Source organism: Polyodon spathula, chromosome 26, assembly GCF_017654505.1.
Source record: "Polyodon spathula isolate WHYD16114869_AA chromosome 26, ASM1765450v1, whole genome shotgun sequence".
In the NCBI taxonomy this organism is placed as follows: Eukaryota; Metazoa; Chordata; class Actinopteri; order Acipenseriformes; family Polyodontidae; genus Polyodon; species Polyodon spathula.
This window is the reverse complement of record NC_054559.1, coordinates 16,859,613-16,875,383: the sequence shown is the minus strand read 5'-3', so window position 1 is coordinate 16,875,383 and position 15,771 is coordinate 16,859,613. Positions and strand designations below refer to the sequence as shown.

At 41.4% G+C, this 15,771-nt stretch overlaps 1 protein-coding gene across 2 annotated transcripts in view; it reads left to right on the top strand.

The window, feature by feature from the left end:
* The window catches only part of LOC121301072 (unconventional myosin-If-like), a 40,022-nt gene that overhangs the window by 16,138 nt on the left and 8,113 nt on the right, over nucleotides 1-15,771 (top strand). The window contains exons 3-25 of one of the 2 annotated variants that reach the window (XM_041230187.1): nucleotides 616-705; nucleotides 934-1,028; nucleotides 1,962-2,049; nucleotides 2,358-2,447; nucleotides 3,484-3,615; nucleotides 4,090-4,224; nucleotides 4,427-4,559; nucleotides 5,098-5,294; nucleotides 5,931-6,011; nucleotides 6,467-6,553; nucleotides 7,162-7,248; nucleotides 7,567-7,734; nucleotides 8,317-8,402; nucleotides 8,502-8,583; nucleotides 10,238-10,344; nucleotides 10,504-10,602; nucleotides 11,312-11,456; nucleotides 11,761-11,875; nucleotides 12,548-12,717; nucleotides 13,138-13,283; nucleotides 14,593-14,739; nucleotides 15,209-15,357; nucleotides 15,695-15,763. In XM_041230187.1, the coding sequence (XP_041086121.1) occupies nucleotides 616-705; nucleotides 934-1,028; nucleotides 1,962-2,049; nucleotides 2,358-2,447; nucleotides 3,484-3,615; nucleotides 4,090-4,224; nucleotides 4,427-4,559; nucleotides 5,098-5,294; nucleotides 5,931-6,011; nucleotides 6,467-6,553; nucleotides 7,162-7,248; nucleotides 7,567-7,734; nucleotides 8,317-8,402; nucleotides 8,502-8,583; nucleotides 10,238-10,344; nucleotides 10,504-10,602; nucleotides 11,312-11,456; nucleotides 11,761-11,875; nucleotides 12,548-12,717; nucleotides 13,138-13,283; nucleotides 14,593-14,739; nucleotides 15,209-15,357; nucleotides 15,695-15,763 (2,698 nt within the window). Of the gene's footprint in view, nucleotides 1-615; nucleotides 706-933; nucleotides 1,029-1,961; nucleotides 2,050-2,357; nucleotides 2,448-3,483; nucleotides 3,616-4,089; nucleotides 4,225-4,426; nucleotides 4,560-5,097; nucleotides 5,295-5,930; nucleotides 6,012-6,466; nucleotides 6,554-7,161; nucleotides 7,249-7,566; nucleotides 7,735-8,316; nucleotides 8,403-8,501; nucleotides 8,584-10,237; nucleotides 10,345-10,503; nucleotides 10,603-11,311; nucleotides 11,457-11,760; nucleotides 11,876-12,547; nucleotides 12,718-13,137; nucleotides 13,284-14,592; nucleotides 14,740-15,208; nucleotides 15,358-15,694; nucleotides 15,764-15,771 lie in introns of those variants that run through there. The other variant, XM_041230188.1, reaches the window with a different exon arrangement.

Genomic DNA, 15,771 nt, shown 5'->3' with positions numbered 1-15,771 from the left:
ATACATAAGCCTGTGGTCTTGACCTACAAGGCACGAAGTGGTTAGGTACGGTACTGTGAAGCAGCAACTTCTCATTAATAGCTTTTAAATATCTGCATGTTTCACAGTATAAAACACAAGAAAACAACAGACAAAGGAACGGTGCTTATACACACTCACACAAGATTAAGTAAGAAGTGGTGTTAAAAACCATGAACACTGAGCAACCTTCTCTATCTTCCCCCTGCAAGAGCTCTTATACATCACAGTTTCACATGGGGCAGAAGTTACAGCTGCACACCCCTAGTGGTCATTATCAGCTTCTGCGAGTCTTCAGATTAAGCAGGCCAGGTGGATGGTAAATTTTGCTGGAATACTTAGTAATCTGAGCAAAACAATAGCTGGAAATGATAGAGAACAGTAATACATGAAATAGTTTACCATGAACCCTTTATAGATGCCCTTGTTTTCACTGCCTTGCTTTTCTTGTCTTTAAGAGCGCCTGGTGCTATTTCTCCATGAAAGGTGCATTAAAAACCTAAATTGTATTGCGCAGTAAAGTCTACTATGCTATGATACAGTATAGTGTATGCTATTGTATTGTGTCATATTGTATTCCTTGACTCTAACGTACAGACATACATTGGCTCAGTGTTAATATCAGTGAATCCATTTAAACAGATGCCCTACTTCACAGACAGAGAAATCGAACTCTACCAGGGAGCTGTAAGTATCGTTATAGAATATTTATCTGTTGTAGCTGTATGAGTGTGCATGTGCATTCCAAAAGAGAAACTGTGCCTTTTCAGTGCCAGTGAGCATGGCAAAATGATGATCAATGCATAAATGTGAAACTAATCAGTATTAACATTTTATTGAATTTGCTTAAACTCTGGAATGCCTGTTGTTATCCAGGCGATATCAAGCATGTCTCTTTGACATCTGTCTTCACAGGCTCAGTATGAGAACCCACCCCATATCTATGCCTTGACAGACAACATGTACAGGAACATGATTATTGATGCAGAGAACCAGTGCGTCATTATCAGGTACAGTCTAGCACAACTACTGCACTTCTAGTGGACTGAACGGGCAACAGTACAGCATGTGTGTGGCTGGAAGAAGACTAATATCTGAAAAGTGTGTGTGTGTGCGCTTTATATAATTCCTTGCGTTTGTATCATCAGTGAACTTGAAAAGCCCCACAGACTGGATTTGAAACATACACTTACAAAGACAACGTCTAAAGACTTTAGTAAACTGAGACAAAACTCGAGTTGGGTAGTTTCTGGTTTTTATATTTTCTTTTACTGTTGTTTTGTGAACTAAACCCAAAACGAGTTACTGAAATGTTTGCTCAATTGAATAGCATGTTGTTAAGTTATAAAATGAACAGCATTACTCGTCACCCAGCAGGCATCCTCTCATCTGTGTCTCTCGGTTAGCTTTCTTGGAAAATATTGTTGCTTCCTTTCTGAAAGGCATCCAGATGCAAATCAATCGCACAAGTATTGTATTGCTGTACTCTGAGAGCAGTACAGTCAGTTACTGTAGCTTTGACCTTTATCAGTTAGGAGTGATATTGCGTAGAAGCAGCGTTGTTGGAGCCAGGGGGTGTTTGTCAAATCAATGTGTTTCTGATAATCAAATTATTACTGATAATTGATTATTTGGCACATTCACAGAAACCTCCAGATCTGATTCCAATACAACACATATACAATCAATAATAATAATAATACATTTTTTCATAACATCCATAAGAAACCAAACAAAAAATAACAAATGTTTAACTGCTCCACACACCACTTCAGTATTTTTGTAAATGTTTAAATATCAAAATCCCTTTTGTTGCTCTTTGACCTCTACCAAAAACTACTGAGTGTCCAGCCCTCAGCTCTAAATCGTGAGAGCCTTGCTGTGGGACAGCCCTCGTTTGGAGAAATAACCTCCTCTCTCTCCCGTCTTGTCCCTTCCTTCAGTGGTGAGAGTGGAGCCGGCAAAACAGTGGCAGCGAAGTACATCATGGGCTACATCTCCAAGGTGTCGGGGGGAGGAGACAAGGTGCAGGTAAGAGCTGACAAACCGTGAGCCACGAAAAACAAGGATTATGCAGATTGTCAAAAATAGCCAACTGAAGGCCACGTTTGTCTTCAAACTGGATTCAAAATGCAGGCCAAAAGGATTGATATTTGGACTGCATAGTTTTGACAATCATTAAACTTTTAGGGTAATTTAGAAATGTTTAACGCTTGGGTAGCAATTAAACTCTAAATTATTGGCACCCCTGGTCTTAACTTTTAACAATACAACGAGATGTATGGTTGAGTGTTTTTATTTATTTTTTTGTGTATATAAACCCTTTCTTAAACCTACAGCACGTCAAAGACATCATTCTGCAGTCAAACCCCCTTCTAGAAGCTTTCGGGAATGCCAAGACTGTGCGGAACAACAACTCCAGCAGATTCGTGAGTTCCGTCCCTCTTTACAGCTCGGCTGCTTTGCACTGAGATAAGATTCAGCAATATGAGTTTTCAGTTTTGAAACAGCTGACTGAAGCTGTTTTCTGAAAGGATCCTCTGATTGAAACAGTAACTGAAAGGTAAAACTGCAGTCCGCAGACTTGAAAACTGTCTTGAAACTGATGGGAGTTACATTATATAGATAATACATTATATAGATAACCCCCTCCCCCACCACCACCACAAACTCCAGCACCAGAGCCTTACGAAACCCCACACAGCGCACAGGGCATCACTACAGACACCCTGCAGCCATCTGAGAATACATTACATTAAACAAGGGTTGCCCATATAGATAATATTTTATGCTTTTATGATAATATATAATTAATATATGAGTAACTTACTACTTTGATTTGAGCTGTACTGTCTTCTCAAATGTTGCCTTTGGGAGTTAGTATATTGCAAGTACTACAGTAATATATTTATTTTAGCTCTGTGTTAAGGTATTTTGACTACGGGTTCAGCAGCTGCCTTCAGTTGTTGTTGCCTGCCATAGACATATGTAATGCAGGCTAGATCAACCAGAGTGTCTTTATATTAGTAAACGCTAGCGCCATCTAGTGCACAGCAGTGTATTGCCAGCAAAACAAAAAGAAACTTCATCAGAAGTGGCAGCTCACAAGGTTCTTACTTCTGTGAAAACACGTTGACCAAAATATACAATGGCTGTGATAAAGATAAACTGATGACTTTTGACATGTTGTGCAGCGAAAGCATTAAATAGCTGATCACAGTGTTTGTTACTTGGTGCTTTTTAAACTTGTGAAAAGAAGAGCCATGCCATAATTCAAACCCAAGTGATAGGAAGATATCTCTCAAGCTCGGCACTGCTTAAAATAGCAAAATAGTTAAAAATCTGTATTAAAATGTTGATTTCCGACATGAAATACGGAAGTAACACAGATAAACCTACCCCTGCAGTCGGGGGTAGTTTTAAACCCAAACTCACCACACAGAAACGTTTCCGATCTAATTTCAGGGGAAATATTTTGAGATCCAGTTCAGCCGTGGAGGCGAGCCGGACGGAGGGAAGATCTCCAACTTCCTGCTGGAGAAATCGAGAGTGGTGAGCCAGAACGAGAACGAGAGGAACTTCCATATCTACTACCAGGTCAGCAGCAGGATTCAACCAAACTGTGCCTCCTGTGGTCAGTGAATACCCCTAGCATAGCAGAGGCAACTACGCAAGGCTGGCTCCACAGCTATGGCCAAACGTTTTGCATCACCTAGAATTTTAGGATTGAGACATCATTTATCTATATAATTTAGATCTTTTTTTTAACATCATGTAATCAAAGAAACTACAAAATGATATTGCAAAAGTCTACTGGAAGGCATAATAGTAGTACAGTATTTCATGTTAGATTTCAAAATGTAACATTTGTTCAAGTATATGGGAAAAATAAAAATGGTATGTAATTTAATATGTTATCGTAACATTATTCAGCAAGTTTCATTTGACTTTATGAAGCAAAATCAGTTAATTTTATGGGGTGATGCAAAACCCTTGGCCCAAGCTGTAGGTCTATTAGCTATGCCTTGGCCACGCCCATGATGGATTCCTCTTCCTGTTCTCGCTGTCTAGCTGTTAGACGGGGCCCCCAAGGATCAGCACGAGGCTCTGGGTATTATGACACCGGATTACTATTTCTATCTGAACCAGTCAGGGACCTACAAGGTTGATGGCACCAATGACAGCAAAGACTTCCAGGAAACCATGGTGAGTGTTCTCCAAACCTACTCCCCTTCAGAGCAGATAGAAACAGGCCTGCTTCTATAAGTGAGCCCTGACTGCGCCGTAGGGATTGAATATCTTCTATAAATGACATGTCCAGGCTCATGGTGTGATATAGAAAGCTGGACAAGCCGGTTTTATGGATCAGTGAGAGTCTGCTGTAAAGGGTTCTCCCTTCTTTCCCCAGGAAGCCATGAAAGTGATTGGTATCTCCCAGGCTGACCAGACTCAGGTGCTGCAGATTGTGGCTGGAATCCTTCACCTGGGAAACATCTGCTTCATTGAGGTGGGCAACTACGGGCAAGTGGAGAGCACAGACTGTGAGTGAAGCTGTTGTGAACCCCTTCTATAGAGAACCCTTATAATGAGCCTGCTGCATAGTGAACCATATACAGAACTAACTCATGTCCTGAAGTATCTTTTTGAACAGATTCCATATATATTCTCATCCATATGTTCTGCATCGAACAGAAGTATGCCTTTGTTTTGGGGCAGCGGGATTGCTTCAGTAGCAATTCCCCGGTCACTTAATAACCATGGGCATGTGGCTAAATATATTAGGGTTGGGTTTATGTTCAGTAATTACCCGAGTTAAAAAAAAGTAATATGTTATGAATTCCAACAGGGGTATAACTTATAGAAGACGTTTCAGTTTTATAGTAAGTGAGTAATAATTATTACAGTTACAGCTTGGCGTAACAGTGTTGTGACATCACTGCTAGAAGCTGGTCATTGAGATATGAAAGATAATTGTTTGGAACACCCACATGTGTTGTATATAATGTCTTGTAGCCGTCATTATTGCTGGGGATATTTAGCAGGCAGGTTCCTGACGGTGTCCTTGTTTTGTCGAGTCAGTGCTGGCGTTCCCTGCCTACTTGCTGGGGATCGATCAGAACCGACTGAACGAGAAGCTGACCAGCAGGAAGATGGACAGCAAGTGGGGCGGGAAGTCGGAGTCCATCGACGTGACCCTGAACAGAGAGCAGGCCACTTACACCCGCGACGCCCTGGCCAAGGCCCTGTTCACACGGCTCTTCGACTACCTGGTGGAGGTCAGAGCGGCCAGACTCACAGCATAGCCCTGTGCTATAGGGGGCACTGCAGGGAAATGCGGAGGGGAAGCTTGTTAGCATTGCACAGGCTTCATTGGGAGAATGCATCACCTTTGGGCTTCAGTGCACAGAGCGCAATCTTGTGAAGTTGAGTTCTAAGCCAGGGCTAACAGATGGATCTTAAGCCGTTAATAGCTCATTAAGCTCCATGATATTCAGACTGCAAAATCTGTAGTCTTAGGTTCAAGCAAATTCAGTCAAGGTGCAGCACGATTGGTGTTTAAACATTGAGCGTTTAATGCACAGAATATTACTGAAGCAATCTCTGAGTGAGATTCTGCAACTAGGGGCCTGATTGCTCAAAATGATGGTAATGATTAGAAACTTATTTTTAGATTCTCACAGTATTGTATTGTACTGTAAATCTCAACAAGACACTTATAAATATAATACATCTACAGGGAAATGATATGTGATCAGTTTATACGGTGGTCGATTACATTTACACACACAGAACTATCCCCTGAAAGGAAATAACTTTTTTCTTTTATTTCTAATGCAATTTTGCATAGCATACAGTGCCATCCGGTGGTCAGTTGCTGTAATGCCTAAAATCTTATGTGTCTCTGTTTTCAGGCAATTAACAAGGCAATCCAGAAACCACACGAGGAATTCAGCATTGGGGTTCTGGATATCTATGGATTTGAAATATTTAAAGTATATAAATGTTTTTTTTTTTTTTGTTATTATTATATTAGCTAAGAATAAATAGCTACAAATGCCATTTCAATAGTTTTTTTTACATTTCTCTTTCAATTTTATTTAAATCTGCCTTTACCTTGTTTAGAGCTTGTCTGAAAAACCCCAAGTGAACACCGTTCATCATTCCATTTAATACTTTGTATCGTTGCACATTTCTTTTTAAACCCAGCTGTAACTGTTTTGCTATGTAGCAGTAAATCAGTAAATCATTATAAATCAACCAAACACTGTCTACCACTGAACTGGCTCCTTAGTTTTCAGGCTAACGTGGCTACTTCCCCTTTGCCTGTAAATAGAGGCTGGAGTCTGTAAACAGATAGCCGTGAATATCTCCTCTAGAAATATATCAGCAAGTACCAACTGGGCATGGGTTGTATCCCTAATTGAAATTTATTTCCTGCCTTTCTCAGAGGAACGGGTTCGAACAGTTTTGTATTAACTTTGTCAACGAGAAGCTGCAACAGATATTCATTGAACTGACGCTAAAAGCTGAACAGGTAGGATCAGCTTAGGAAACTGTAGCTTCACACTGTGTTTATTTATCTATTTATTTATTTATTTGTTTGTTTGTTTGTTTGTTTGTTTGTTTGTTTTACTGTATCTGATGGTTGCAGTTATGCTGAATGTTTCTTTTAATTACTCAAACACAGTGTTGTAAATGGTTTGATAAGTCTGCAATGTAATACGCTTATTGTCCAGGTACCAAGATGGCCAAAAGTTTTGCATCACCCTATATAATAACTAATTATGCTTCATAAAGTAAAAATGAAACTAACGATTTATTACAATTGTATAACTTAATTGTAAGGTACATCCACGTAACGAAAAACTGACAGCAATTGAAAAATGTGACATTTCCAAATCTAACATGAAATACTGTACTACTATTATGGCTTCTGGTAAACTTTGCGATTTTGTAAAACATCAAAGAAAATATCGAACTACAATTGTTAAAAAAGATCTAATGACAAGGATAGTTTTTTTTTGTTTTGTTTTGGGTTTTTTTTTTTGTAAGTGATGCAAAACTTTTGTTCGTAGCTTCAAAATGCACCTGGCACCCTATAGAGACGTCAGTCTCATCTTTCTGATCTCTTTTGTTTTACAGGAAGAGTATGTCCAGGAAGGTATTAAGTGGTCTCCCATTGAATATTTTAACAACAAGATTGTCTGTGACCTCATTGAAAATAAATTGGTAAGAGCATGCCGGTTTATAAACAGCACGGGCTGGATTCTAAAATGAAAAATAAACTTCTTTAGACGACTCACAAGCTCCTAAATGAAATGTCTGAGCTGTTTTGGTTTTACTAACTTTATAGGGTGGATTTTTAGTTTGAAAAACTATGCTTATGATGATTTGGAGTGAATAGCTGTATTTCACGCATGTCAATTTGATTTTGAAATGCTGTATAAAACTATGTGCAGAAGTGTAGCTGGCCTGCCGGGGAGTGAAGTCCAGACTCCCCTGGTTTGAAAGCTGTCGCACTGTCCTAAGCAGCTGTTGTGTCCACAGAACCCCCCCGGGATCATGAGTGTCCTGGACGATGTCTGTGCCACCATGCATGCCAAGGGAGATGGAGCAGATGGCACGCTGCTCCAGAAACTGCAGGGCGCCGTGGGTACCCACGAGCACTTCAACAGCTGGAACTCCGGCTTTATCATCCACCACTACGCAGGCAAGGTATGGAGGAAGGGTGTTCTGGGGGGGGGCGGGACCATACCGAAGCAGGAGGCTTTTCTGAATTTCAATCATAGCTCTATCTGTGCTTCAGATTGATTTCCACTGTAGAAATAGTTCATGTTGGGAGCGTTTTCTTCTCCAAAATGTCACCCTTACTAAGCACTTGCTCTTAATTTGTAAATATGAACAACTATATAAAGACACTGTTGTGATTTGCCACAGAAGGGGCTGTCTCAAAAAGGAATAGGGTGTCCTTCTTGGTTTTTCAAATTTTACAATTATACTGTATTCTCTTTTTTAAATTGGTATTCCAATTTTATTACATTTTTGTTTTCAGCTCTCTTATGTGATCTTTTTCTACAAACTAGCTTTTTGTTTTATTTTTTTTTTATCATTTTAAAGTAAAAACACTTTTTTTTAAAATCTCTTTTTAATTTCTGTTTTATCAAATTCCTAATCAAATTAGACAGTGGTTTCTTTTTTTTTTACACTTTTAGATCCTTGTGTTGAAAGACGCTCTATAGCAGTGTGAATCCTTGTTGTTGTTCTGTAAGACTCAGAGATGTGCTCTGTTTGGTACAGGTGTCCTACGACATTAACGGGTTCTGTGAAAGAAACAGAGACGTCCTCTTCACCGACCTCATCGAGCTCATGCAGAGCAGTGAATAGTAAGTGCATTGTAACCAGCACTGTGTGCGCTTTCATACAAACCCTTGCCGTTCTTGTGTCAGCATTCATACTGACAGCATCACCTTCTTTCTCCCCAGTGCTTTCATCAGGGGGCTTTTCCCTGAGAGCCTGAACACAGACAAGAAAAGCAGACCCACCACGGCCAGCATGAAGATTAAGGTACGCACTTCATCTCTCACTTCAGACCCTGCAGAACGAATTCGGGAGACATACGCAATGTAACGCAACCAGGCTTTGCAAAACAGGGATGTATAAATGGCAACTGTTTTTACATTGCTGAGTAGAGACCCCGTATATATATGGTAGTGTTTCTGCATGTTTCTGTCTTATTAGCAAGGAACATCATTTTGTGGTTTTACACATTTTGCCACAGGACTGACGCAGCGCACTGACGGCTTACCCACTTGGGATTTCTGATAACCTATATTGAAACTATTGTGAGTCAGGCAGCTGGCAATACACAACACAAACACCACAACTGTCTAGAGATATTTCACGAATGTTACCTTGAATTACAGTTTTTTACAATTGCTTGACTCATTTTTCAATACATTGTTCCAATGTCCACAACTCAACACAAGATGCTGAACTGGTCATTTTGGGGTCAATATCCCATGCAAAATGCAAAATAAATACTACTGTGTCAAATGAGATAAATACATCATGCAAAAGCAAACCATAGCACCAAAGCATCAGGTGCTTTGATCACTGAAGTTTAGTCATTGAAGCATTGCTAAATAAAACACCCATTAGCAAATAATGCTGTCAAACACAAAATAATTCAAATCAAAACAAAGTCTAAAAGCGTTATTTGCTCATATTCAAATGATCAACATTACAATGAGCAAAATGATAGCAACCTCCAGAATAAAACATATTCTAAATAATGTACAGTAAGCATTCAGTGATATTCTACACAATTGCATCAAATATTATGTAGCAGTCCAAAGATGACCAAAACCCAAACTACTGATCAAAATCCTGTATACAGTGCAAAATTAATGCAGTGGAGTCAACCATGCAGCAATAAAGACACCAAACGCAAATAATATGTCCAAAACATCGGACAATTGTTTGAACATTTTCTTTTTAATCTTTGAAACACAATAAGATAAACGAGTCTTACATAACAATCACAAATACTGCTGTTGGGAAAAAACTACAGTAATAGAAAGCTCAGAGCTTTCTGTAGTGATTAACTAATTATCAATTAAGCTGTCTTGCATTCTCACGTAGAGAAAGTGATTTGCAATTGTAACCAGGTGATCAAATAGTGAAGGACTCTACCAGATAAGTGTTAGCATTTGACATAAGTCCTAATGGTTGACAGGGCAACTTTATGATTGGAAGAGGTGATTTACAGTTATGCATGTTGTATGTTAGCATGGAAAAATGTGTCTAAATGGTTGCATTTTACCACTCAGTTTATCATTATGTGTTAAGAGTTGTGCACGTTGGGTCGCTGTATTGAAAAGTGAGTCAAAGCAATTGTAAAAAACTGTAAAACAACTGACATCAACACTTTACACCTGCATTGTGTGTATCCTACCCCCTGTTGGACAATAAAAGTTTAACACTTAATTTCCAAGATTTTGTACTGTTACTTTTAGTTTGAGGGTAAAGTGTTAGAAGGCTTAAGCATATGGTTCGGGGGGAAAAAACTAGTTTGAAATGATAGATCCTATTAGTTTCCAAGTGCCTCCCTTGACAATGACGAGGCCGTGTATTGCAGTGGCACGGCAAGGTAACCTTGCTTGGTGGTGGTGCTGTCTTTGCACACAGTGGAATTGATCGATTGTGTGTATTTGTTTAGAAACAAGCCAATGACCTGGTGAACACCCTGATGAAGTGCACGCCACACTACATCCGCTGCATCAAACCTAACGAGACCAAGCGCTCCAAGGACTGGGAGGAGAGCAGGTCAGCAAAGCCAAAGACAGACCCGCGTGGGCGCTGACAAACTGGGGGACTGAACATCATTTAACATAGACATTTGTACAGATATACGGTACCGCCACAAACTGTGGCAACAGCAAACGATTTCCAGCAAGGCTTGATGCTCTGCTGGTTTTGTTCCAGGGTGATGCACCAGGTGGAGTACCTCGGTCTCAGGGAGAACATCCGAGTGCGTAGAGCCGGCTTTGCCTACCGGAGAGTCTTCAACAAGTTCATGCAGAGGTAGAGCCACCAGGAAACTGCATTGCGCTCAGTTGCCTCTGTGTGTGCGTGAGTGTGCGTGAGTGTGTGTGAGTGTGTGTGAGTGTGTGTGAGGGTCTGTCTGTTTGTGTATGAGTGTGTGTGAGTGTCTGTCTGTTTGTGTGTGAGTGTGCGTGAGTGTCTGTTTGTGTGTCAGTGTGTGTGTCAGTGTGCTTGTGAGTGTGTGTATGCGTACGTGCGTATGAGTGTCTGTGGTTGTGTGTGTGTGGTTGTGTGTTGGTTTGTATGATTCCCTCTTTCTCACAGTGTGAAGGGGTGTGTGGGTGTGTGTGTGTGTGTGTGGGGGGGGGGGGGGGGGGGGGCGGTATTCATGTTTTGGTTTGATTCCCTCTTTCTCACAGTGTGTGTGTGTGTGTGTGTATTCTTGTGTTGGTATGATTCCCCTCTTTCTCATATTTTCAAAGCGTTCACTCCAGTCTGTAATTAACTCAACAGTAATCTACAACACTGAGAAACTTGAGAGAGATGAAGAGACCTGCAATTACATAAATTAAATCTTTGCTACTAGTTTGGTAAAGTCAATCGGTACGATTTTTGTCCTTTAGTTCGTTAATTAAAGACTGGGGTGAACTCTTTGAAGATATGGCCATGTGTGTGTGTGTTAACAGGTACCTGACCCTGACTGTGTGTGTTGACAGGTACTTCACCCTTGCTCTGTGTATGTTGACAGGTACGCTATCCTGACAGCGGAGACCTGGCCGTGTTGGCGTGGGGACGAGCGGCAGGGGGTGCAGCACCTGCTCCGCGCGGTCAACATGGACGCTGATCAGTACCAGATGGGACAAAGCAAGGTGTTCGTCAAGAACCCAGAGTCGGTACGGCAGCATCTCTCTGCCTGTGTGTCAGTCTGTGTGCAGATCCTTCAGTTCAGGAGTTACAGTACTGGGACCCAACCCGACTCCAGCAGAAGCCCAGTGTAAAGGGAGTTACGGTGGCATGGTAAAAGGACTGAAGTCACAATGAGTCTGGGAACTAAATAAAGATAATAAGTATGGCTTCTAAGAAAGAATCTTTGAAACCACTTTTGTATGCATGTATATTCATATACCCCCCACTTCCCCACCATCCTGGACCCCCACCTTCCTGAACCCACAATGTTGTGTTGTTGCTCCGATCCAGCTGTTCCTCCTGGAGGAAATGCGCGAGAGGAAGTTCGACACTTTCGCCCGGACCATCCAGAAAGCGTGGAGGAAATACATCGCCAGGAGGAAGTATGAGCAGATGAGGGAGGAAGGTAAGAGCATTGCCAGCTCGCTGCAGAGCAGGTTGTTGATTCAAACAGCTCCAGGATCGACTCCAGAGAAACTGAACACGTCAGTGTGTGAACTGGTCCAGATTCTACACACATACTGCTCGCATCGCTCCAATAACAGAACTACTGCTGCAGGGTGCTCCTGAAATCGCTTCTAGCTAAATATTTACAGCAAGTGTACAGAATGATCTGTGTACTTCATTTTAAAAAAAAAAAAAGTATTCGAAACTAACAAACTAATCCATAAGATTTAAGGCCAATAAAATGTAAATCTTTCAATTTCTTCACCCCTGATGTTAATGGATGTTAGCTAAAAAAACAACAAAAAAAATCCTTTTAGGAATTAGGATCGGAATTAAAATAAAATAAAATAAAAACAATTAAAACCATTTTTATTAATATTAATATCTAAACAACTATCCCAACCCTGACAAGATCCCTTTTCTACACAGTGAAAGCCCAGGATGTGACCCCCAAAAAGATTTGCAATGAAACAGCAAGCTAAAGCCTAAAGGTATTAGCAAAAGGGCTCAAAGCTTCCTCTGGAGCCCATGACTGCCTGTGGCGCCTGGTTTCAATAGCACAGGCAGTCACTGAATGGAGAAGGGCCTTGGTGACTTGATACTAATCCCATGTGAAACCCTCTGTGTTCAGCCTCCGATATCCTGTTCAACTGGAAAGAGCGGAGGAGGAACAGCATCAACAGGAATTTTGTGGGAGATTACCTGGGCATGGAGGACAAGCCGGAGCTGAGACAGTTCCTGGCCAAGCGAGAGCGAGTCGACTTCGCAGACTCTGTCAACAAATACGACCGGAGATTCAAGGTACAGATCAGCTGGAAACACTCAGGCGTATGGGTTTGATCTGCTTTCTCATTGCTGTTTAGGTACAGTACGTGTGTTTTGAATTGTATTTACAGTGTAATGAATCTCCTCCGAGTGCCTCTAGACTACAGAGCTTGCTGGGCAGTTGAATGGAAAGGCGTTCGTCTTTGAACTGTATGGGTTGCGGTTCAAGTCCAGCCTTTACCTTTCCATTCAGTTCAATGGGCTGAGATGCCAACTCGTTATTGCAAGATACAATAACACAATTCTTAATGTAGTTACTGTTCTAATGAGGTCATGACTTGCAATAACATAAATACATACATATATATATATATATATATATATATATATATATATATATATATATATATATATATATATAATGCCAGTATTAACTATCACCTTTTCTGCTTGCAGTGTATAAAGCGCGACCTCATCCTGACCCCCAAAGGCATTTACCTGATTGGTCGAGAAAAGGTCAAGAAGGGTCCTGAAAAGGGACAGATCAAAGAGGTTCTGAAGAGAAAGATGGAGATTAAGAGCATCCAAAGTGTGTCTTTAAGGTTTGTAACCCCTTCGTACACAACCCCCAGCCCTCGCTCCAGCTGCTGATGAGTCACTTTCCAACGGTGTCACCTAGCCGGGGGGGGGGGGTTTGGGACTGGAGTTCACAGCCAGCGCCACCCTCTCTTATCAGCTGTCTCATCACAGAGGTGACCTAGTTTCAGATTGCAGGAAGGGGAATTTATTGTCGTGGCAGTTACTTTGTTGTTGCTGAAATATGCATGAAATGCAACCCTCATGTTTTCAGTGATTGTGGAATGGAAGCACGATAGCTGACGATGCAGGGCAGCAGACAGAGCCTAAGATAGGGAAGGAGGTGTGCTAGCGCTTATGAGGAATGACTCGCAACACCTCTGGCTGTATCATTGATTCCCCTTCTGTAGTTTAAAAGGAGGAGTCAGAACTGCTCTACGTGTGCATGTTTCATTGCTGCAGTTGTTTGTAGCTGTTAGATAATTTGCGTGGAAAGTTTGAGTCAGATGTAACCAAGTTCACATTAAGTTACAGGGCATATGCTCCCACATTATCATGAACCGTGTAATCACAGTGTCATCACCCCACATGACTGCATTACCCCATCGGTTCACAAACCTCTAAGGATCTTTTTAAGGGGTTTGTGTTTCAGATTAACATTCAGTTAGGCGGTGCTTTGAGAACAAAGTAGGCACCAATATGAATGATATGCCTTTAAGGCAAAACCAATATAATGATACTCAGTTGATGACTGTTAACTGGCTTACTGCTGTGAGTCTTACTGTGTGGATGAATCCAGAATCATTCGCTCAATACAGCAGTTAGTCAGTTTAATACTAATACTTTATTAAAGTCAAAATCAACATGCATTACAAAAAAGGCATTAATGTGCATAATTACCAGTTTGGGAGACAACAGTGCAGTCCTCATTCCTCTAGTCTAACAAGAATCTGTAAACCAGCCTTTTTATACCTACCCTGTGGTTACATCATTCTTCAACAATTCTTTCTTTTGTAACTTTTTTGTCCATTACAGCTTTGGAATCGTCTTGGTCCTTCTAATAAACATACTTGCAACCCATGCATTTGACACACACACACCTTGCTTTATTACTACAAGAGATTGCAAGACACCGGAAGAGTACAAGACACCAACAACCTCCATAGGGCATACCCAAATATGGAATGTGTTCTTATCATTAACCTTCCACGAGCTTGCCTTTACATTGAATTTAAGAAAACACACACAGACAAAGCCTAGCAACATATAGAAGAGAAATATATTACAAAAACAACCCCTTATCTTCTAACATAAGTGTGTGATCCTGCGTTGCAGCATGCGGCAGGACGATTTCTTTGTGATTCACGAGGAGCAGTATGACAGCCTGCTGGAATCCATGTTCAAGACGGAGTTCCTGAGCCTGCTGTGCAAGCGCTTCGAGGAGCAGACCAAGAGCAAACTGAACCTTAACTTCAGTGACAGGTAAGGCCATCTGTTATCAAACTAGGCTTCAATTTCTGGAACCCAGGGGAAGCAGGAGAAGTGAGGGGGTGAGGGTCCCTGAGGCAAGACCACTTAGTGTGCAGTATGAGTCATGTAGTCAAGGAGAGCAGGTTTGAGTTCCGGCTGTGCCAAGTTGCAAATTAGCAGGGACTGTTTCTCCTCACTGTGCTACAGAGGACCCTACCAGCAAGGGGTACATCTGCAGGGCTGGTCTTTGATCCCCAGGGGCTGGTAGCTTGCTGGCATCACCTATAGAGCTCCTGGGTCAAAGAGGCAAATGGCTTAGAAGTGGGATCAGAAGAGCTGCGAGCATCTGACAAGCATCCTCTAAACATTTCTTCATCTCATTGTCAAGTAGGGCTGATTGAGAGCGAAACTGAAGGCTGCTGTGAATATGAAGGGATGGTCAGTGTGTCTCCCAGTTAAAGCTGTGTCTCTCCTCCTCCAGGATCGAGTTCAAGGTGAAGAAGGAGGGCTGGGGTGGAGGGGGGTCTCGTCTGGTCTTGTTTACCCGGGGCCAGGGCGATGTGGCACAACAGAAACCAGGAGGCAAGACCCTGACTGTCAGCATCGGGGACGGCCTGCCCAAAACCTCCAGTGAGTTTGCGGGACTGAAGCACTCACATGCTGTCACCAACAGATACAACTTTTTGTTTTTTTTCATTAGAAGCAAAAAACGAAAAAAAATTTAAATTCTGTTCTATATACAATACAGCACTTATTTTTCTGTCTGACTCAAAAATATTGAGAACAACTAAAGTGTAGCACATAGACAACTTACTGCCTACATGACCGGACCATGAAAACAATGATCAGCCATCTCTCCATCTGTTGAAACAATAAACTCAGCTTGTTACATGAATGTACTGACTGATAAGATACAATATAATGTATTTTCCATTATATAAAATCAAATACTATTCTGTTTTCAAAGAACCCACGAAGAAAGGCCAGGGCCAGAGCAGAGCCCCTCCTCGGAGATCTGCCCCTGGGCCCCCTAGAGGTAAGGAA